Source organism: Meles meles, chromosome 1, assembly GCF_922984935.1.
Source record: "Meles meles chromosome 1, mMelMel3.1 paternal haplotype, whole genome shotgun sequence".
NCBI lineage: Eukaryota > Metazoa > Chordata > Mammalia > Carnivora > Mustelidae > Meles > Meles meles.
In genome coordinates this window covers 181862267-181885485 of record NC_060066.1, presented here as the reverse complement: position 1 = coordinate 181885485, position 23219 = coordinate 181862267, and the positions used below count along the sequence as shown (strand labels likewise).

The window sequence follows — 23219 nt, the reverse complement described above, 5'->3', positions numbered from 1 at the left end:
TCCTTCTAGTTCTCTAGACTCAGGTTAGATATCACTTCAAAGATTTCTTCCCTGGCCTCTTTATCTAAAGGAAGTTCCTGGGCACATCGGTGGCTCAGTCCTTAAGTATCTGCCTTTGGCTCAGGTCATGATCCCAGGGCTCTGGGACAGAGTCCCACATACGGCTCCCCGCTCAGCAGAAGCCTGCTTTTCCCTCTCCCCCTCCCCCTGCTTTTTATCCCTGTATCAAATAAATAAATAAAATCTTTAAAAAAAATAGTAATAAAGGAAGCTCATCCATTATTTTCTCTCAGATCTCAGTTTCCTTCAGAGCACTTCCCACAGCTTGTAATTTACTTGTTACTTCGTTTTGTTCCCTGTTCACATTAGAAACGTTCGGTCAGGGGGCGCCTGGGTGGCTCAGTGGGTTAAGCCGCTGCCTTCGGCTCAGGTCATGATCTCAGGGTCCTGGGATCGAGTCCCGCATCGGGCTCTCTGCTCAGCAGGGAGCCTGCTTCCCTCTCTCTCTCTCTCTCTCTCTGCCTGCCTCTCTGCCTAGTTGTGATTTCTCTCTGTCAAATAAATAAATAAAATCTTTAGGAAAAAAAAAAAAAAAAAGAAACGTTAGGTCAAAAGGGGCACACCTATGTCTTGTTCACTATTATTATCTTTAGCACCCAGCACCATGCCTAGCATGTGGTAGACAGTAAAAGCCCAGGTAATGGTCTCCCAGGCACTTTAAACATAGGTCCTCATTTAAATTTCGCAATAACTCCATGAAAGTGAAAGCATGATCCAGGCTCCTGCCTTCGGCTTGGGTCATGATCCCAGGGTCCTAGGATCAAGCCCCATGTGGGGTTCCCTCCTCAGCGGGGAGCCTGCTTCTCTCTTTCCCGCTCCCCCTGATTGTGCTTTCTCTCTCTCTGTCAAATAAAATCTTTAAAACGAGAGAGAGAAAGAGAAAAGCGAAAGAACATTCCTCATTGCGCAAAGGAAAGCATGAGTCCAGTTTCCCAACCAGTAACTGAAGAAGTCGCGATTTAAACCCCTGTCTGAAGGACCCTTTGGTCTCGCTCTCAAACACCACACTGGAGTTTCTCAGTTTGGGGAAAACCAGTTGCACACATAGCTTTCCGCCTTACGCAGGAAACAGGAAATCTCCCGTCACCGACGCTTCCCAAGTTCCCATTAGGCCCAGCGCGCGGGGGTGTAGCTGGCGGGTGGGCGGTCCTAGGCACCGGAAAAACGACCCGAGACTACATATCCCAATAGGCTGTAGAGGGCGACGGGGGCTGGCGGAAGCGAGGCCAGAGGCAGCGTGATGACGTTGTGAGAGACGCAGGCGCGCGGGATTTAAACTGCGGCGGTTTGCGCAGCGTTAAGACTTGGTAGGGATACCGGAGCTGTGGGTTTGTTTTTTGGGGTTTTTCTGTGGGTTTGTTTTTTGTTTTTGGGTTTTTTTTTTTGCATTTCGTGTTTCTCTTCCCGGCGACTGCCCATGGACTCGTCCCTTCAGGCCCGCCTGTTTCCCGGTCTTACCATCAAGATCCAACGCAGTAATGGTGAGAGGCGGGGTCGCGAGATCAAGAGGACACTTGGGCTGTGAGACGGCTGAAATTACTGCTCCCCCCCCAAACGGCAGGGCCGAGACACTGTTGGGAATTCCCCCGCCTCCACCTGGTCTGGGTGTCTGCACTGGCAGTCGCTCTTTTCTACCCGGGTCCAGGGCCTCCCCTGGCGGTGGGTCCCCTGCCTGTCCTCGGAAGTGGGCGGGGCTCCTCCAAGTCAGTGGTCCTCCTAGGGAAGTTAGGGTTTCTGGATTCTCTTCGCCTCCAGAGTTCTCCTCTGAAACTGCCTTGCTTTTGTAGGGACCTCGGCTTCCTGGCCCCTGTATTCTTCTCTAAATATTCTGCATTTGCAGTATGTCAGGCACTGGGATTCAGGGTTAATCAGGCAGAAAAGATCCTTGCTCTTGAGGAGCGTGCAATTCTGTCCTCTTTTTTTTTGGTTAAGTAGCTATCGCATCTCTGGCAGGTCTAATAATACCCTGTCATTAGAATGGTCAGATATAACCGTGGGGAGTGAGGTAGGGAAATCTGAGGGCTCCAGAGCCTCAAGCCTCAATGCATGTTGAGGAACAGTACCTAAGGACTAGAGTGACTCCTCTGCCCAAATATGCCTTCACCTCACTGTACGCTCTCCTTTGAGTGGAGATGAATCCTTACTCCTGCAGCACAGTTTAAGTCCTGTTCCCTGCCTGCCTCATAGTGGGATGTTCTAAGGGTGAGATGCCAGGAGATTTGTCTTCTAGTGTGAAAAATAAAGAAAAAGGCAGCGGTCCCTTCCTTCAGGTCAACTCCACATTAGAGTGTCTGTGGGATTCTATAAGTGAAAAAGATGTAAACTGGACTTTCATATCGTAGGCATAATCCACAGTGCCAGTGTAAGGACTGTGAACTTGGAGAAATCCTGCGTTTCAGTGGAATGGACAGAAGGAGATGCCACAAAGGGCAAAGAGGTAAGTTCTATGAGAATGGCTCTACCACATTTAACACCTTCTTCCCTAAAAGATCTGTGTGAGGGGGCACCTGGCTATCTCAGTGTGTAGAGCATGTGACTCTTGATCTCAGTGTCCTGAGTTCAAGCCCCATGTTGGGCAGATAGATTACTTAAAGTAAAAAAACAAACAAAAAGATCTATTTGGAAATGGAACTTGTGAGAGCCTTGTATCTGATGCTGCTTTGTCCTCCCTAATCTTAAAACATGGTCCTCTTTGGATGCGTTAGGGATTTAGAATTTAGACCAGTCAGGCCTGGTCTAAATTGAAGCAATCAACAGTTTCTGGTGTGTCTGTAGAATACAAACTGCACAGAATCCTAAAATCTTGCTTATGTACCCTAGCTTCTGAGTGCAAACTACCTATGGCATCAGTTTAGAGAGCAAAATTGATAACCCTGTTGAGGAGAAAAAATATTCCTGAAACACCAAATAACAGAGGGCAACTTGTTGATAAATGGCAAGATGAATAGAGCTAGAGCATCTCAGAGGTGGTAACTTATTGAGGATGAGCTTGACTGGTGGGGGTGGGACGGGAAGGCTTAGCAGAAACAGTGCGATGGCCCTCATAGGGACTAGTAAAGAAGCTTGCTCCAGGCAGTGGCAAGCTCGGGATGCTGAACAGTTGAAAAAGGGGACCAGAGGGTCTTCATCTCTGGCACTAAGATGTTTAAGGTTTTATTCTGTAGGCGCTGGGGAGCATTGGAAAGATTTTTGAGAAGAGGAGAGATATGACTAAGACATTTATGTTTTAGAGGCATTGTGGTGTGATAAAAAGTTCACTGGGCTAGAAGTATGAAAACTCTAGTTTGCCTCTGCTTCTACTTTGTGTTCTCAGGCATGTTTCCAGCTCTCTTAGAAATTCAGTTTCCTGGGGCGCCTGGGTGACTCAGTGGGTTAAGCCTCTGCTTTCAGCTCAGGTCGTGATCTCAGGGTCCTAGGATCAAGCCCCACGTCGGACTGTCCACTCAGCGGGGAGCCTGCTTCCCCCTCTCCCTCTGCCTGCCTCTCTGCCTACTTGTGATCTCTGTCTGTCAAATAAATAAACTAAATCTTAAAAAAAAAAAAAAGAAAGAAATCCAGCTTCCTCACCAAAAAAATGAGGTTGATAATAATATCTACTTCATAAGGCTATTGTCAGGATTTATTCAACAGATACTTTTTTTTTTTTTTTAAAGATTTTATTTATTTATTTGACAGAGAGAGATCACAGGTAGATAGAGAGGCAGGCAGAGAGAGAGAGAGGGAAGCAGGCTCCCTGCCGAGCAGAGAGCCCGATGCGGGACTCGATCCCAGGACCTGAGATCATGACCTGAGCCGAAGGCAGCGGCCCAACCCACTGAGCCACTCAGGCGCCCTCAACAGATACTTTTGTAGTGGTTCCAAAATGCCAGACGGGACACTGAGGTGAATAAGACAGACCTGGACCTTCTTTCATGGAGCATAATGCGGTAACACATGAAAAGACCTTGCCTAGCATAGTCCCCTCTGGAAGGTATGCAGATATTTAGGTGGTATATTTGAGAAATAAGATACTTTACACTATCTGCCCTTGAGTCAAGAGGTTCCTAAAATTCTTTTCAACCAGCTATTAGTAGTAATTCCTTGTGGTTTTGTTTGTTAGCCTTTTTCTGTTGTTTAGAAATACAGCTCTTGCTGGGGTTTACTCCCGCTCAGATACTGCCTTTGGAATAAGGTCTGAACATCTAAGGTATTCAAAGCCTTTTCAGGATCTGCCGTCAGTCATCCTTTTTCCTTATACCATACACTCTTCTTGCAAAGTATGGTCCCGGGGGTAGCTGTGTCCAGGCCCCATGCTGTTCCCATGCCTAGTGCCTTGCTGCCTTCACAGTCACTCTTACTCCTTCTTCCTGAGATGTTAACTCTGAATCATCAGTGTGAGAGTTGCTTAATGCCAGAACTAGGGTTAGATCATTGGTCTCCTATGTTGCTTGTTTTCTGTGGTTTAAGTGTCAGAAACAGGAGAGGTGTAAGTATCTGTAGCTGTCCAAGAAACAGGGATAAAAGTTTGGTTACTGAAATACTTGCCAGCTTTTGCATTTGGTGATTCTATCCTTGTCCTGTGTTGCCCTGGTTTCTAGCCCTCTGTCCACATGACTTCTCCATTAGAATATGAGCTAAGTGGGGCGCCTGGGTGGCTCAGTGGGTTAAAGCCTCTGCCTTCGGCTCAGGTCATGATCCTAGGGTTCTCGGATCGAGCCCCACATCGGGCTCTCTGCTCAGCGGAAAGCCTGTTTCCTCCTCTCTCTCTGCTTGCCTCTCTGCCTACTTGTGATCTCTGTCAAATAAACAAATAAAATCTTAAAAAAAAAAAAAAAAAGCATATGAGCTAACTGCACAAAACAAACTGAGGGTTGCTGGGGGGAGGGGGGTCGGGAGAGGGGGGTGGGGTTATGGACATTGGGCAGGGTATGTGCTATGGTGAGTGCTGTGAAGTGAGTAAACCTGGCGATTCACAGTACCCCTGGGGATAAAAATACATCATATGTTTATTAAAAAAAATAATAAAATAAAACGAATTAGAGCCAAAAAAATAAAAAGAATATGAGCTAACTGAAGACAAGGGCAATGCTTGTCTTAATTCTTCTTTGAATACTTTCCCCCCTAGTGCCTTAATCGTGCCTAATAAATGTTTAAATAAGCAGTTAATAAACACAGATTGCATATGAAGGAAGTAAAACTTGCACCCTGGAGTACATGCTTCAGCTCGGAACCATTTCGAGATGCAGATAACCACATTGGTACTGTGTTGTGAACTGCTGTGAATTATGCTGATGAAGTTTGAGTTGTTCCTAGAGGGTTGCAGGACTCTAGTGATGTAAACCTAGAATTGTGACCTCATTACAGGCACAAGCATGAAGTAGGGAAGGCATGAGCAGGAAGCCGTGACTGGGGAAGAAGTTTCTGGGCCCAGTAGAAAATGTAGGTAGACTTAGGGTTAGGTAGCAGCTCTTGGGAAATTTTCCCCGCCCATAAGATCCAGAGGGCCCTCCATTTTGACTATCTCCGAGACAGTTAGAACTTATTTCCTCCTCCGTGTCAGCCAGCAAGAAGTGTTCAGGGGACTGTGCCCAGCAGGACCCCACTGCCAGCAGAACAGTAGGGGAGCCAGGTGGCCTAGATCTATTGTGGACTGCCTGTTTGCCTGTCTGCCTGCCCTCCTCTTTACCTCGTTCTCATCACTGACGTCTACCACTGGCTTGGCAATCCATCTAAATGGTAAATCATGACTAACGACTATTTGTTTATAGTTACTGGTACTTGGTGGAACTTATAAAAGTTGGTAAATTCTGAATCTAGGGGTCGCCTTAGTTGTAGAGATGCGATTGGATTGAAGAAGCTATGTTGTTCCACCAAACTTTTTACTTGCTCTCTGCAGATTGATTTTGATGATGTGGCCGCAATAAACCCAGAGCTTTTACAACTTCTTCCCTTAAACCCAAAGGACAATCTGCCCCTGCAGGAGAATGTAACAGCCCAGGTAGGTGCTTGTCATGTGGCCAAACCAGTGGTCCAAGTGATCTGCTTGGCTTATTGGCTTTTGCTGATTTTCTGGGACTGCCTAGGATTTCAGCATGACACGTGGACCCAAGATAGGTCCTTGAATGTTGATAGGAGCCATATATTGTGGTGGTTTGTTCTGTTTTTCAGAAACAAAAACGCAGATCAGTCAGCTCCAAAATTCCTGCTCCGAAGGAAGGTAAATGGATTTCTCTTGGCTTACCGTCATGGGGTTTGTGCCTAGAGTAATGTTGCTGGGGCACAGGAAGTGGTGACATAGATTCATTGCTCCACTTTAGCAGGTGACTGTATGTGGGCTGAGTCCTATGCTGTCTTCCAAGCATCTTAGGAAGAATCCAACCTATAGGGAGATTTTCATCAAAGAGTACAAAGTTGGGGCGCCTGGGTGGCTCAGTGGATTAAGCCGCTGCCTTCGGCTCAGGTCATGATCTCAGGGTCCTGGGATCGAGCCCCGCATCGGGCTCTCTGCTCCGCGGGGAGCCTGCTTCCTCCTCTCTCTCTGCCTGCCTCTCTGCCTACTTGTGACCTCTCTCTCTGTCAAATAAATAAATAAAATCTTTAAAAAAAAAAAAAAAAAAGAGTACAAAGTTTCATGAGAAACTTCACTGATGGGAAATAAGTTCTGGAGATCTCATGTAAAAAATCTGGTCTGTGATTAGCAACACTGTATTGTGTACTTAAAATTTTACTGCGAGGGTGGATCTTATATTAACAACGAAACAAAATACAAAACAGCAGGAACAAACCTTAGAAAATGATGGGTTAGTTTATGGCATCGATTATTATAATGATAGTTTCATGGGTGTTTACTTTATCTCCAGACACATCGAGTTGAATAAATATCTGCTTTTTGTATTTCAATCATACCTCAATAAAGTGCTTAAAAAAAAAAAGAATCCAGCCCTTAGGCCAACCTTCCAAGGACCTGATGCATTTGGGAAATTTGCCATTTGGCCTCGAAGTCTTTCCTGTAGAATCCAGAGCAGTAATCAGCCACCCACGGGCCTATTTTTTTTCCTCCAGGGAACAGTGTGCCTTGGAGTGAGGTGGGGAGCAGGCCGAGAGAAAAGCTAGGTCCAGGCTGTTTAGAAATAGTCGATGTTGCTGTGGAGATCTGTGGGTAGGACAGGATGGGAAGAGTAGGAGCATTGCCTTGAAGTCTAGAAGAAGGTTGGACTTTCTCTGCAGAAGTAGTCCACATACACCAACTCTGACCGTAATAGTCTGTAGCTGTAGGGGGTGTGGTGGCTGTAGGTACAAACTGCCCAAGAAATCCCACTCATGACTCAGAGCCAGCTATCCCTCACAGCCTGCGTGGCCTGTCCCAGCCAGGGGTGATCCCTTCCTGACAGGGTCCACCTACCGCAGGGGCCCAGAAACTACTTGCCTGGAGCTTCAGGTTAGGGGGAGCCCAGATGGAAGGTGGTGCAATTGCAAGCTTGGGCTGGGCCTGAGCGGTAGGGTGCTGGCCCTCTTGCTAGCTGTACCGTGGGGACCTGTGAGAGAAATGGGAATGGTTTCACTGCATATGCCTGTGCTCAGAGGACATTGCCCAGCCCCTGTCAATGGAAAACAGATCCTAATACGGGTGCATGCTATTCAGCAGTAGAAAGGAAACACAAGGGGCGCCTGGGTGGCTCAGCGGGTTAAAGCCTCTGCCTTCAGCTCGGGTCATGATCCCAGGGTCCTGGGATCGAGCCCCGTATCGGGCTCTCTGCTTGGCTGGGAGCCTGCTTCCTCCTCTCTCTCTCTCTGCCTGCCTCTCTGCCTACTTGTAATCTCTATCTGTCAAATAAATAAATCTTAAAAAAAGAAAAGAAAAAAAATGAAACACGAGATGACAACAAATGTTTTGGGAAATAGGAAAATGATAGCAATCTATGCTCTTAATGAAAGAAATGGTTGATACAGAGCCATCAGATCAGCCTAGACTTAGGAGACTCAGAAATTCCATCCAAGTTAATGTTTGCCTATGTTATACCGTGTATTCTATTTCCAAGTTTCTGACTTACTTCGTAGGTGGTAAATTGTTTCTCTCTTATGGAGGGAAACTATTTAAGTGGGTAGAAATTAACAAGAATTCAAATACAACTCCGTTTTCTCTCAGTTAAGCATTCTTTTAAGATTCTAGAAAATCAATGTAACTGACCCTGATGATGTGGTGATCTGATGATGTGGCCGGGCCCGGCTCTGTAAAGCATCCTGGAGCAGTGGGAAAAGACCAGGGTTTGGAATCTTAAAAGCCTTGGGTTCACATCCTGGCTCCAACCCTTACTAATTGAGTGTGACTATGGGCAAATCACTTAATTTCTCCGAGCTGCCATGCCCCACCCTCATCAGATGGGAATACTGGTACTTACTTACAGTATTATTTTAAAATATGGGAAGGTTGTACAGTGGTAGGGTAAGATGGTTAAGGTTTAATAATGTTTTTTTTTCTGAGATTAGCTCTGCCTCTTCAGAAAGGATTTCAGATTGGCTATAGGTCCCCCCATTTACTTGAGACAGATGTTCTTGTCAGAGATATCCTTGATCTTGGGAGCTCTCAGATGGGCAGAATGAGCAGAATGAGCAGATTAGTTTTGGGGTCACTAGTACTTGGCCTTTCTAATTTTTCCTTTTCCTCTGGTGGAAGGAATGGGAAGTTGGTGGGCTCCTTTCCTGGGGGTCTGGACCCTGTGCAGAATCTTGGAGGGTTGCCCCCTAGTGGCCCCCGTTGGCCCTCCTGATCGTGCTGCACTGACTGGCCACTGCCCTTGGGTCTTCAGGTCTCCGCAGCCGCTCCGCTCGAATGTCTACTGTCTCAGAGGTTCGCATCACCACTCAGGAGAATGATATGGAGGTAGAGCTACCAGCATCTACAAATTCCCGCAAGCACTTTTCAGTTCCCAGTGAGTGATGAATCTGTTTTCCCTTTTTGAGGTTCTGGAACAGCTCCTTACACATTGTCCTATGCCTGTCCTAGACTATCCTGAGATTCCTTACTCCCCTGGCTTCAGTTCTGTTCTACCCCCACCCCACTGGTCCCTTATTTGGAAGTCATTTAATTTTACTGTTTTAATTTAATTGAAACACAATATATATACAGAAAAGCAAACATATCCTTGAGTGTATGGTTCACAAACTGAACACACTCATGTAACTACCCAGATCGAACAGAGGGTTACTAGGAACCCAACAGTCCCTGTCAATCTCCCGACAGTTCCTAAACCCCTAAGGGTACCTATAATCTTGACTTCTGATAGCATAAATTAGCTTTTTCCATTTTTGGACTTTGTATAAATGGAATTTTAAAAATATTTTTAAGGACACCTGGGTGACTCAGTTGGTTAAGCGTCTGCCTTTGGCTCAGGTCATGATCCCAGCATCCTGGATTGAGCCCCATGTTGGGCTCCTATTCAGTGGGGAGTCTGCTTCTCCCTCTCCGACATTCTCTGCCCCTGCTCATGCTCTCTGCCAACTAAATAAAAATCTTAAAAAGAAACTAAACTAAAAATATTTTTAGTTGTTAGCTTTTAGTAGATAAAGCAGGTGTAGATTTTGTAAGATGTATAATCATTATATCTTACATGTATCAAATTGAGCTCTAATAAAATGAAGGTAAATAAAAGAGTCACAACCAGGTATGGAAAGTAATGAGTTATCATGTGATGTACCTTTCTGGGTTGAATTAGTATATTTAGTTGTCGCTCAGGTTCCTGGTTTTGTTTTTTGTTTGTTTTTAAGATTTTATTTATTTGGCAGAGAGAGAGAAAGACAGGCAGAGGGAGAAGCAGGCTCCTGGCTGAACAAGGAGCTGATGCAGGACTCAATCCCAGGACCCTTGGATCATGACCTGAGCCAAAGGCAGATACTAACCAACAGCCACCCAGGTGTACTCAGGTTCCTGTTTCTCCTGGCTTTTCTGTCTGTTCCTGTTAGCCATCCAGGCTCCAAGGCTTTGGAGAAGTCAGAAAGTCCTAGCTTTTCTTCCAAAAGAGTAGAAAGCCCTGGCCTAAGAACCCACACTTGGGTCAAGCCTGAAATCTTCAAGCCTTTAGAGGGTTTCCCTTTGTGGTGAAGTCCATACTGAGCTATTTACATACCCTTTAAGATATATATATTTTTTCAATTTAAAGATTATGTCTATTTTTTTAAAGATTTATTTGTTTATTTTAGAGAACAAGAAAGAGAGAGTGGTGGTGGGGTGGGGGCAGAAGGAGAGGGAGAGAGAATCCCAAGCAGACTCCCCTGATCTTGATCTCGTCACCCTGAGACCACAACTTGAGCCAAAATCAAGAGTTGGACACTCAACAGATTGAGACTCAGCCACCCAGGCGCCCCTTAAAGATTTTATCTTTACGTAATCTCTACACCTAGCACGGGGCTCAGACTTACAACCCTGAGATTAAGAGTTGCACCGTCTACTGCGTGAGCCAGCCAGGTGCCCCACTCTCCAAGAATTTTGATGCCAGGAGCCAGCCCCTGCAGGGAGACTGACTGGGCGCAGGTGCTGGCTGAGGTAGAGGGAAAGCCCAGGCTCTGCTCACACTGTGGGAGCCCCAGCCCTTGCTGGGCCAGCAGTGTGTTGCACTTGTCCTGGCCTGTGACCTGCTGGGGCTCAGAGGAGCACAGCTCTGGTTTGCCTGCCTGCTTCTCCAATGACTCTCCTTCCCCCACAGCTGGCCCTCCTAGGCCCTCCTGCCCTGCAGTGACTGAAATACCATTGACGATGGTCAGCGAGGAGGTGGAAGAGCAGGTCCATTCCATCCGAGGCAGCTCTTCTGCAAACCCTGTGAACTCAGGTAGAGACACTGAGCTATCTGCTTTGTTCCATCCTGTCCCAAACCTGGCCTGCTTTGGCACCTGAATTCAAACCATGTTTGTCACATGGAAGCATGTTTTCCTGTGGCTGTGGCATCGGTCTTTCACTGGAAGTGACCCTGTTCCCACTAGCTGACAAGAGCCCTCTGATGTAGTCGAGATGTTGTCACAGCTCAAGTCTTGGCCAACACCTGAAGAATAACCCAGAATGACCATCAGACCAATCAGGGACGGCATCCCCTCTTCTGATTGTTTAGAAAATGCCACAGAGGCGTGGCGAGAGCTTGGGTTAGGCCTAAAGTGCTTGTGCAAGTCTTTACTTTGCAGGGTTGGCCCTCCCAACAGTCTCATCTGTTGCTGCCTCTCCTTGCATATGGTCATTTAAAAGCAAGGGTCTAGGGAAGGCCTAGTCCTGGGAAAGGCCCAGGACTCAGGACAGCAGCTGAAGAGTAGGCTGGCTGGCTTAGACAGGTAATAGTGGGCTTCCTTCCCCCTCCTCCCACAGTTCGGAGGAAATCATGTATTGTGAAGGAAATGGAGAAAATGAAGAACAAGCGAGAAGAGAAGAGGGCCCAGAACTCCGAAATGAGAATAAAGCGAGCACAGGTACTTTTCTTAGGTCAAGGGTTTTTGGACAGATGTCCTTAACTGCACCCTCACCAGCAATGGAGATACAGTCAGGCCCCAGCATTTCTGAGGCTCCAGTTCTGATATCTAGGAAATTTAACTGCTTTCTCATTTGGATTCAGAGTACAAATAAGTCAGATATTTTTCTGAAGCCTTCAGGCAAGAAATATGTCCTGCTGATTGATATGTGCCATCGCAGGGCCCTGCAGGGCAGAGTTGCCTGCTTTCCTGCTCCTCTGGCCCCAGCTGCGTGTATGGGAGTTCAGTTTGGAGCACTTCCCCTCGATTGGGTTCGTGGCTCTCGGGAATCTCAACCTGCTGGTCTTCTAAAAAGCCCACAGTGGCTCTGGCCCTAGTTCCTAGATTGGTTTGGTGCATGCATAGGCACCTCCCTGCCAAAGTCCGTCCTCAGGGCTTTGTTCCTAAGTTCTCAACCTAGAGCCAGGATGGGAGGAAGTAAGACTGGGGGGCTTTGTCAACTGGAGGGCTGCATGCGTGTGAAGAGCTGAGCTCTGAGAGCCCTTACATGACAGCATGTCCATATCCTCCTTTTTTGCGCTTGTCCCAAACAGGAGTATGACAACAGCTTTCCAAATTGGGAATTTGCCCGGATGATCAAAGAATTTCGGACTACTTTGGAATGCCATCCGCTTACTGTGACAGATCCTGTAAGTAAACCCTAAGGCCTTCTACCCCTCCTTCCTGAGTAAGTGTACAATTGAAAGACAAACTTCCTCTTTAGGAGAGTGAGGGCCTGCAGGAATCTGCACTGGCCTTTGAGGTATTTTCAGTACCCTTTCCTGGACTGGAGCTATGAAGGCTGGATGGGAGAGTCTGATATCCAAAACTGTCACCCTCGCTTGCGTAGGTTGGCTAGATTCTTACTGAGAATCATGGAAGTAGCCCTGCACTCCGTAGGCAGCAGCATGAGAAAACTGGGGAGGAAACTCAGTGCTGCCTACTGTGCTCTGAGTAACTATCAGCGGAGGCGCAGGGGTCCTGGTGTCGGGTCTTGGCCCCAGAGTGAGCCAGACAAGGGATTGGAAGAGGAAGGGTTCTTTCAGTATTGCTCTGACCTTTCACTGGGTGGTTGTCTTTTCACATCCTATTGAAGATCGAAGAGCACAGGATCTGTGTCTGTGTGAGGAAACGGCCGCTGAATAAACAAGGTAAGCCCAGCTCAGTCAGAAGGAGGCTCTGGACTGACATCCTCCATGTCCAGGAATCATCCCCTGAAATACTCTCCTTCTGCAGAATTGGCCAAGAAAGAAATTGATGTGATTTCCATTCCCAGCAAGTGTCTCCTCTTGGTCCACGAGCCCAAGTTAAAAGTAGACTTAACAAAGTATCTGGAGAACCAAGCCTTCTGCTTTGACTTTGCATTTGATGAAACAGTTTCAAATGACGTTGTCTACAGGTTAGTCTCTTGCCCCTTTTCTCCCTCCTTTTCCCAGACTTCCTCTCTTCCGTGCGGGACATTGTGGTAACACTACTCACAGCCACGGGACTCTGAGGCCCTTCCTGGCCTCATATTTTCCTTGGGTCAGCCATCACAGAGCTGACTCCGGTTCTGAGTCCGACTCAGACTCCCAGGCAACGGGAAGGCCCTGCTTGGGCTTGTCACATCCAATTTTGCATCTTCAGCAGCCTATCCTTGAGCGGCTCGTGAATGAGGTATTACCCATTGCACTCTGCTGAGGCTGGGCTGGGCAGGCTGCAGGGAGTGGTTCTTCCAGTATCTTATGCAGCCACTCTGTTACCCACTGAGCTTAGCAGACACTGCAAACACTAGCACTGCTTTGTCTAATACAGCACCCACAAGCCTTACGTGGTTTTTAGTTTTTATTCATCTTTTTAGATTTTTAAGTAGTCTCTATACCCAAGGTGGGGCTCGAACTCAAAACCCCGAGATCAAGAGTCACACGCTCCATTGACTGAGCCCACCAGGCACTCCATCATGTAGCTATTTATTTATTTACTTTTTAAAAAGATTTTATTTATTTATTTGACAGACAGAGACCCCAAGTAGGCAGAGAGGGGGAAGCAGGCTCCCCACTGAGCAGAGAGCCCAACTCGGGGCTTGATCCCAGGATCCCAAGATCACGACACGAACCGAACGCAGAGGCTTAACCCACTGAGCCCCCCAGGCGCCCCACCATTTCAGTAAAAAATAAGATTAAGAATCGGTTCTGGGGGGCGCCTGGGGGGCTCAGTGGGTTAAGCCACTGCCTTCGGCTCAGGTCATGATCTCAGGATCCTGGGATCGAGTCCCGCATCAGGCTCTCTGCTCAGCGGAGAGCCTGCTTCCCTTCCTCTCTCTCTGCCTGCCTCTCTTGTGATTTCTCTCTGTCAAATAAATAAAATCTTTAAAAAAAAAAAAAAAAAAGAATTGGTTCTGGGGTAGGGGGGGCTTAACCACATGACCCTAAGATCGAGTTGCATGCTCTACCAACTGAGCCAGCCAGGTGTCCCAGAATTAAATTCTTGAGTCATATTAGCCACATTTTAAGTGCGTTCTAGCCACACGGGGCTAGGGCTGCTACTAGCACAGTAGAGAGCATTTCTGTCGTCACAGAAAGTTCTCATTTTTATTTTAAGATTTAGGTATTTAGGGAGAGAGAGTAAAAGAGCACACACATGGGCAAAGGGAGAGAATCTTTCAAGCAGACTCCCTGCTGAGCGTGGAGCCCAACTTGTCCTCGATCTCCTGATCCTGAGATCATGATCTAAACTGAAACCAAGAGTCAGATGCCTAACCGATTGAGCCACCCGGGCGCTCCATCACAAAGTTCTATTGTCAGGACTGCTCCAGAGAAGAAACTACAGCCCATGGACCAAATTTGGCTCACAGTCCCTTTTTATAAAAAGGGATCTCTAACTAAGAATGAATGGTTTCTATGTTTTTAAAGGATTTCTTTTTTTCTTTTTTTTTTTTTTAAATGTGACAGCAGGGCACCTGGCTGGCTCAGTTGGTGGAGCATGCAACTCTGGATCTCAGGGTTGTGAGTTCAAGCCCCCATTGGGTATAGAGATTAATTAAAAACAAAATCTTAGGAGCGCCTGGGTGGCTCGGTGGATTAAGGCCTCTGCCTTCAGCTCCAGACGTAATTCTAGGCTCCTGGGATTGGGCCCTGCTCAGCGGGGAGCCTGCTTCCCTTCCTCTCTCTCTCTACCTTTCTCTCTGTCTGCTTGTGATCTCTGTCTGCCAAATAAATAAATAAAATATTTTTTAAAATTAAGTTAAAAAATCTTAAAAAAAAAGTGACAGAGACCTATGTGGCCCACAAAGCATAAAATATTTTAAGCTCCGGGCGCCTGGGTGGCTCAGTGGGTTAAGCCGCTGCCTTCGGCTCAGGTCATGATCTCAGTGTCCTGGGATCGAATCCCGCATCAGGCTCTCTGCTCAGCAGCAAGCCTGCTTTCCTCTCTCTCTCTGCCTGCCTCTCTGTCTACTTGTGCTCTCTCTCTGTCAAATAAATAAATAAAATCTTTAAAAAAAAAAATATTTTAAGCTCCTACTTTAGAGGGTTTCCTCTGATTTTTGTAGTGTTTCTTATGCTGGCAGTCAGCTGCTAAGCTCAGGGTTTCACTTTGGGTCTTCAGGATCAGAGGGAAGGCTGGTGGCTTGGTCAGAGTGAAGGCCACCAGCTTCTTCTTGGCAGGTCAGCCCAGCCCTCCCCAGCTGGCTGGGAGAATTTCAGATTTATAAGTGGGGGTGGGGTCCAGTGGAAACACTTTGCAGGAGAGGAGTGCGAGTGCTTGGAAGGAGGAATTGAAGACCCCAGAAGTTCTGCAGTGAAGGAGCAATAGGACCACATTCTAGGAAGCACATTGTAGGGAGAGATACATACTCTCCCTTATCCTTTCTCCTAGATTCACAGCAAGGCCACTGGTCCAGACCATCTTTGAAGGAGGAAAAGCAACCTGTTTTGCATATGGCCAGACGGGAAGTGGCAAGACACATGTGAGTTTTCAGGCCTAGCAGGGAGCACACCTCCCCATGGTGTCATACTGGGTCCCTGAAAGGGGAGTTTCCTGCAGAAAGTGCCATTGGTGCCGATGCCCTGTCACCAGAGACTCTTGTGCCAGATGCCTTGGCCGGTGCAGCTTCTCAGCTTCGGTGCGGAGGCCCGCTGCAGTGATGCAGCCTGTAGTTCTCAGGCCTAGGCCCAGGGCCCTTCACCACAGTCTTCCGCCCCTTCCCTTGCAGACCATGGGCGGAGACCTCTCTGGGAAAGCCCAGAATGCATCCAAAGGGATCTATGCCATGGCCTGTAAGTATGTGTTCTGCCACACTGGGGTCGGGCACACGAAGCCAGGCTGCTTGCTTACCCAGCTGTCTCCCACAGCCCGCGACGTCTTCCTCCTGAAGAATCAGCCCCGCTATCGGAACCTGGGCCTGGAAGTCTACGTGACATTCTTCGAGATCTATAATGGGAAGGTAGCTAGCTGGCAAGGAGCCCCTATTTATACTGTCGGGGCCCCTGAAATATCCAAGTCCTTGAGGTTGGCTAGAAGTGGTAGAAACCAAACAACCTGTGGGCCGTCAAGGCTTTGATGGGCTGCTCTGCCCTGATGTGTGTGATGGGGAGATGGGGCCCAGGCTCAGCAAGTAGGTTGGTAACGCTCCTCAGGGCTCCATCTTGTGGGGAAGGTTTGCCTTGTGTATGTCTGTCTTCCCTTGACCCACCTCTTTTACAACTGTTCTAGTCTTCCCCTGATCGTGTGCGTTTGTTCTCTGTTCATCTCTTTTACTCTCCCCTCCGCCCCTTATGCTCTGTACCCTCTATCTCTACCGTCCGTGCTCATACAGAGCTGCCTTCCTCAGAGCAGGATCTCCATGCTAATAATAATAGTTATAGCTAATGTGGGTTATTGATATGGTATCGTGTGCTAAGCACATGTCTCCACTCATTCGATCACTGCAGTAACCTCTGAGGAAGCATTACGGTCATTATACTGTAGATGAGGAATAAGGCTGGAACCATTAGGCACGGACAGGTCCAGTCTCCCATAGCTGGCAAAGTAGCAGAGTCCTAGCACACCGAGGCCGTCCGACTTAGATACTGCCCTCCACCCAGCTTAGCCTCTCTCTGCCTTCCCTGCTGCCAGCCCTTATCTGAGCCAGGATGGGCCCTGAAGGATGGACCATTGGGTGGGGTGCCCGGGCCCTGACGGCCTTAGCCTTGCTCCCCTGTGTGTTTCCCTGCCCCGCACAGCTGTTCGACCTGCTCAACAAGAAAGCCAAGCTGCGCGTGCTGGAGGACGGCAAGCAGCAGGTGCAGGTGGTCGGGCTGCAGGAGCGCCTGGTTAGCTGTGCTGATGACGTCATCAAGATGATCGATATGGGCAGTGCCTGCAGGTCAGAATTATGGTGACGGGAAGGGGCTCCCAGTCCCTGGTTCAAGTGACAGACCCTCGCTCTGAGCCCACTGCTATTCCTGCAGAGTGCTGCCCTCTGCAGCTTGCTGAGGGCTGTGAAGGCCCCTGTCTTGAGGACTCTCAATAGGGCAGATGACCCAGGGCCAGAGGCTCATCAGGAGCGAGTCAGAGTGTCATAGATGTAACTAAAGCAGAATTTTTTTTTTTTTAAGATTTTATTTACTTATTTGACAGAGTACAAGCAGGAGGAGCACCAGAGGGAGAGGGAGAAGCAGGATCCCTGCCAAGCAGGGAGCCCAATGAGGGGCTTGATCCCAGGACCCCAGGATCATGACCTGAACTAAAGGCGGGTGCCTAACCAACTAAGCCACTCAGGCGCCCCCCACCAAGGCAGACTTTATTCCCAGGCTCTTACCCCAGAGCATGCTTCCTGACTTCTCTAGGCTTTTCCTTGCTCTTCTCTCCCTCTGTGGTGGGAGACAAGAGCTCTGGATCGGTTGTGGCTGGAAGTGATGGTGTCATTGCTCCTCTGCAAAGTTAGGGAAGTGCTCTGCCTCCAGGCATGGTGCAGTGGAGTGCTGGGTGGCTTATGGACGCCCAGGGAGGGGGCTGCCCTCCTCAGGGCGCTCAAGCTTTGACAAGTGGTTGATGACAACCCCTCTTCCTCCCTCCCCGCCCCCCCCAGCCACTCAGGCCACTCCTTCCCCACGTACAGCTGGGCCGTCTCACTAAGGCTGTAGCACAGAATCCAGTACTTTCACTGCCAGGAAAACTTGTTAGGTCTGGAGCTGGAGGGAGAGCTGCTGCCCACAGAGGACAAAACGGAAGTCTGGGACAAGAAGACACAGGACTGCTCAGAGTTCTGACCTGTGTCCCTTGTATCGAGAACTTAGTGCAGTAGAGTGGGGTGGCTTGAACTCTGGGGAGTCACAGCGGCCGGGAACTTTCAGAGGCTCATAGCCTTTCTTTGCTCTCTTTTGACACAGGACCTCTGGGCAGACGTTTGCCAACTCCAACTCTTCCCGCTCCCATGCCTGCTTCCAGATTCTTCTTCGAGCCAAAGGGAGAGTGCATGGCAAGTTCTCTTTGGTGGATCTGGCAGGGAACGAGAGAGGTGTGGACACTTCCAGCGCTGACCGACAGACCCGCATGGAGGGCGCAGAGATCAACAAGAGCCTCCTGGCTCTGAAGGTGGTGGTGCAGGCGGCCGGCCCGGGGGGCTCCTGCTGGGGGAGCAAGGGGGTGGGTGGTTCAAAGGGAAGGAAGGGACCCCAGTGCCCCCTGCTGCCCCACAGGAGTGCATCAGGGCCCTGGGACAGAACAAGGCTCACACCCCGTTTCGAGAGAGCAAGCTGACGCAGGTGCTGAGGGACTCCTTTATTGGGGAGAACTCGAGGACCTGCATGGTGAGTAGGGTCACTCTGGAGGTGGCGTGGGAAGACCCTGAGTCCTGTTTCTGGGCGGGTTGGTACCCCTGGCCACCTGGGTTTCCAGGCTTCATCTTGAGGCAGCAGGCTGCCTTTTATTTATGTACTTTATTTCATTTCATTTTATTTTTTTAAAGATTTTATTTATTTGACAGAGACACAGCGAGAGAGGGAACACAAACTAGGGGAGTGGGAGAAGGAGAAGCAGGCTTCCTGCTGAGCAGGGAGCCCAATGCAAGGCTCGATCCCCAGACCCCAGGATCATGACCTGAGCCAAAGGCAGATGCTTAACGACTGAGTCACCCAGGCGCCCCCCCACTTATTTATTTTAAAGATTTATTTATTTATTAGAGAACACACATGTGTGCACAAGTAGGGGGAGGGGCACAACGAGAGAGAGAGAGAATCCTTGCATAGACTCCTCGCCAAGTGCAGAACCCAACGTGGGGCTCAATCCCAACACCTGAGATCATGACCTGAGCCCAAATTAAGGATCGGACGCTCAACCGACTGCAGCCCAGCTGCGCTGCCCCCTAAACTTACCCTCCCCCTGCCACCCTGCCATGGCCTTTTAGTACCAATTTCCTCTGCCTGTTCAAGAGAGAAGGAAAGGATCTGTTCTCTTTACTGTATGTCTGGGCAGCTTTTGGTTTGGGGATGGTCAGTGCTCCCTTATCCCGTGAAATGGGACCCCACAACTCAGAAGGAGGGCTGTGGGAATCAGGAAAGGGAAATTCTCATCTCCTCTATGGCTTCCCTTAGGTTCATTGGCTCCCAGCTTCAGAAATAGGAAAGGGCGGGGCGCTTGGGTGGCTCAGCGGGTTAAGCCGCTGCCTTCGGCTCAGGTCATGATCTCAGGGTCCTGGGATCGAGTCCCACATCGGGCTCTCTGCTCAGCGGGGGGCCTGCTTCCCTCTCTCTCTCTCTCTCTCTCTCTCTGTTGTCTGCCTCTCTGCCAACTTGTGATCTCTCTCTGCCAAATTAAAAAAAAAAAAAAAAAAGAAAGAAATAGGAAAGGGCTGTGGCTGTAAATGATTTTTGTCCCCTTCCTTATTATATCTACAAGCCCTGCCAGCTAGGATCTGCCCTCCTTCCCCTCCATGGAATCTCTTCCTGGCCTACTAGGGAAGGCAGGAATTTCGGACTAAGCTCTAACCCACCATTCCTGAGCCTGGGTGAATAGAAGGTTCCAGCAGGAGCCACTGCTTCTTAAGATGTGACCTTGGAGAGTGGGTCAATAAAGTGATAAAGCAATGGGTTGGTGGGGATGGTAACCAGATATACCTTTAAAGGCAGATATCCAATTTCCAAGGTGCCTTAATTTTCAGTGCCCATGGGGCAAGTTGCCTGGCACAGAGTGGGTGCTTAATTAGCTCCCTGCTCCAATACTCTGTGGGAGTCAGCAGCTCACACAGACAGTTCCTGATAGTCTCCAGCAGCAGGTGGTCTGGTCCCCTTACCTTGTGATCTTGTTAAGAGTTGAACTTAACCATCTGTTTCCCCTTTTGTAGATTGCCATGATCTCACCAGGCATAAGCTCCTGTGAATATACTTTAAACACACTAAGATATGCAGACAGGTACTCGTACCCATGGCCAGTGGGATGGGGAGAGGGTTGCAGGAGGGAGGAGAGAAGAGGAAAGAAGCTCTGGAGTCTCAGTGCCTCAGGATATTCTTCTGTGACTCAGTGAAGCTGAGACTTGGGAGTTCAGACATGATGCTAGATGGTCTGCCCCAGTCCCCTTCAGGCCTTGGTCGGGAGCCAGCATGGGTCCTCTAGGCCAAAGTCAAAGCTGCTTTTCCCTTTGAGTCTCATGGTCTGAGTGGTACTGCAATCTCATGAGTGCCAAGGAGGCTCCTGTAGGCTCTGAGACCTTCTTGTTTCCTCAGGGTCAAGGAGCTGAGCCCCCACAGTGGGTCCAGTGGGGAGCAGCCAACTCAAATGGAAACAGAAGAGATGGAAGCCAGCTCTCATGGGTCCCTGATCACAGGCAATGTAAGGTGTGGGTTTGGGGCCAGGCAGAACAGAAATGTGGCCTCCTGAGACTGGAAGTAGGCCATACTGTTTGTACCTCTCCTTTGGGCCCCTGCAGTTCTCCAGGGAAGAGGAGGAACTATCCTCCCAGATGTCCAGCTTTAATGAAGCCATGTCTCAGATCAGGGAGTTGGAGGAAAGGGCCATGGAGGAGCTCAAGGAGATTATACAGGTGAGGAGCTGGCCCTGACTAGGGAGGGATCGGATATGTATCCTAGCAGAGGCCCTCAGTGGTGCTCAGCAATGTTCTTTGAACATGACCTGGGCTTTGCTCCCACAGGTCTTCAGATAGGGATGGCAAGAGGCAGGCTTCTACTTAGCATTCCTTCATTCTCCACCTATTCATTTAGATGTTCTAGAACAACTAATTAACATGCCCCCTTCTCCAGCCTGGCCCACACAGCCTTTCTCCTCCACCCTCCTAGCCAGAGCTAGTGTCTCTCCTCTATGCTCCTGACTGAGGCTTTGGAGGAGATTTATATACAGAGACCTTGGCTTGTTTATTCAGAGACTGTTTGGTGAGTGCTTTCTATATGTTAACCGCTGTGCTGAAACCAAAGACCAAAAACTCGAGGTATGGATAGCACGCTGTAAAATAAGACTAGATCAATCCTGATTCTCCTATTTATAAGCTGGTTTCCTTATGAAAGTCATTTATCATCACTAGGCCTTGGTTTTTTCATCTCTAAAGTGGGCAAGACAGGGTGGTTGCGCCTGAGGTTTAAGTGATGTGCTTCTAAAGCAGAGCCCAGGATGTAGTTCGCGTGCAGGAGGCGGTAGATGCTGGTGCTTCTGTGATCCCTGCTGTGGGAGAGCGGAGGGGGGCCGAGGGTGCACTCTGCCAGTGGGGCGCTCCGGGGGCAGCACGGAAAGGAGCTTGGGCCACTTAGAACTGAGGATGGGACATGAAGAGCAAGCGCTTAAGCCTGTCCTCCCTCCCTGGAGTGCTCAGCGGTACAAATGTGTGGAACGGCCATGGTACTTTCGGGAAGAATGAGAGACTCACTCTGGTCAAAGCAAAAGGAGTGAGCAGATGATGGAGCTTAAGGCCGTGGCCAGGTCAGCAGGGACCTGATGCTGGAGGACCTATGGTTCACTCCCAAGGCCTGGACTTGGTCATGAGGGCTGTGGATGCCTTAGAAGGGAATAAAGCAGAGTGTGGTCGGATCAAAGGACATGGTCTCATCAGAGCTTTAGGTTAGTGTGGAGCCTGGTTGGGGAACATGGGAGAGCATGAGTAGAGGCATTTTGGAGCTAAGAGCAGTTAGGAGATCGTTGTTAAGAGTTCAAGAGAGGTGTTCGTGCCCAGATGGAGGGCGGCCGTGGCCACTTCAGGACTGGAGTGAGGACGCGAGACTCAAGTACCAGTTAAGGGGCAAAATTGGTAGGATCCGGGCACAAACAGGGTGAAAGAATAAAGTTGCTGCTCCCGTTTCTGACGTGGTGTCAAGACAGATTGTGACATTCATTTGACCTGGGGAGAGGGACAAGTTGGAGGCAGGAAAGAGGATGGATTCAAGCTGAGGATTTCTGTGGGAGGAGGTTGGCAGGCAGAGAGAGGGCAGGCTGTGGCTGAAGGAACGGGCATCTCGCACACATCGTGTCCATTGCAGGTGGTGGGGGGCACAGGAAGGATTTGCTAGGTTGGTTTGACCATTTTTGCACTGACGTGCTTCCCCCGTGTCACCGCAGCAAGGGCCAGGCTGGCTTGAGCTTTCTGAGATGACCGAGGAGCCAGACTATGACCTGGAGACCTTCGTGAACAAGGCAGAGTCTGCCCTGGTCCAGCAAGCCAAGCACTTCTCAGCGCTGCAAGGTGGGTGTGGCTGGAGGGTGGGGCCTCAGCCCTGAGGGAAAGGGGCCTCTGTGACCCCCCTGACCCGCAGTACACCACCACCCCTTCCTTCCAGATGTCATCAAGGCCTTGCGCTTGGCCATGCAGCTGGAAGAGCAGGCCAGCAAACAAATAAGCAACAAGAAACGGCCCCAGTGACGACTGCAAATAAAAGATCTGTTTGGTTTCACACCCAGCCTCTTCCACTCTCCATCTCTCCCCAGGAAACTTTGGGCACCTGGCGGGTCTGGTCAGGGCCTGAACTGCGACAGGCTTTGGTAAATACCAAATATGGGGGCAGCTGGGGAGGGGGTCAGAGTGACATGGGACACTGCTTCCCCTCTCCTCAGTCGTAGCCCTCAAGGGAGCAAGGATGGGAAGGGTGTTGCCCTTCTTTCCAGGAGCGGAAGACTTTCTGGTATAGAGTTTTCCCTTGGGTGGCCTTCTGCCTGTGTGGACTGGCTACTGGTGAGGGGCTCTGTGGGGTTATCCTGGCTCTGGGGAAAGGGAAGGAGCCTTTAGTCCAGCTCTACTGGCTCTGGCCTGCCTTCCATGCCTTTGGTTCAGGCACTATGTCTTGTACTTTAAAAAAATTCTCTGGGATCTCTTCCTTCCTTGATGGTGTTTGAGGTCCAAGAGGATCCCTGCTGTTTCCTGTTTTACATGTTTATACATTGTGTCTAACAATAAAGAGGGGAAAAAATCAATCTGTTGATTGTTGTATGAGAAGCGCCTGGGACACATCTGCACCTTCTCAGACTAAGGACAGACACTTCTGCCACTCTCCGTAGTGCAGATTCCACACTCTTCCTGAGGAGTCCAGATCCAGACCTGTGGTTTCAGTGACATGGTAAAGCCTCAGCCCCTGCCTTGTTCGGTGCTTCCTAGGTCCCAGGTCCTCTCCTGGGGCCAGGAGCTAGCAGCAAAAAGGAGATGGTGCTCTGTCAGTTATGGTCTGCTTAAGGCACATTAAAAGAGTCTGTGGCAACACTGACAAGAAGGCATTTGGCTTGCTGGTTGGGAAAGAATCTGA

General features: G+C 49.2%; 1 protein-coding gene across 2 annotated transcripts; it reads left to right on the top strand.

Moving 5' to 3' along the window:
* Window positions 1-1298: 1298 nt before the first annotated feature.
* Window positions 1299-22884, top strand: KIF2C (kinesin family member 2C). Of its 2 annotated transcripts, XM_046019888.1 has the most exons (21): window positions 1300-1541; window positions 2403-2497; window positions 5936-6037; window positions 6208-6256; window positions 8847-8969; window positions 10740-10862; window positions 11387-11487; window positions 12081-12176; window positions 12623-12677; window positions 12763-12925; window positions 15382-15472; window positions 15719-15782; window positions 15858-15949; window positions 16728-16870; window positions 17877-18081; window positions 18186-18296; window positions 19829-19896; window positions 20208-20313; window positions 20411-20524; window positions 22045-22168; window positions 22263-22884. In XM_046019888.1, the coding sequence occupies exons 1-21, from the start codon at window positions 1478-1480 to the stop codon at window positions 22343-22345; spliced, it is 2172 nt and encodes a 723-aa protein (XP_045875844.1). In that variant the 5' UTR covers window positions 1300-1477; the 3' UTR covers window positions 22346-22884. The 2 variants fall into 2 exon arrangements, with proteins under 2 accessions (XP_045875892.1, XP_045875844.1); XM_046019936.1 differs by lacking the exon at window positions 8847-8969 and having other exon boundaries at window positions 1299-1541.
* The last annotated feature ends 335 nt before the right edge of the window (window positions 22885-23219 follow it).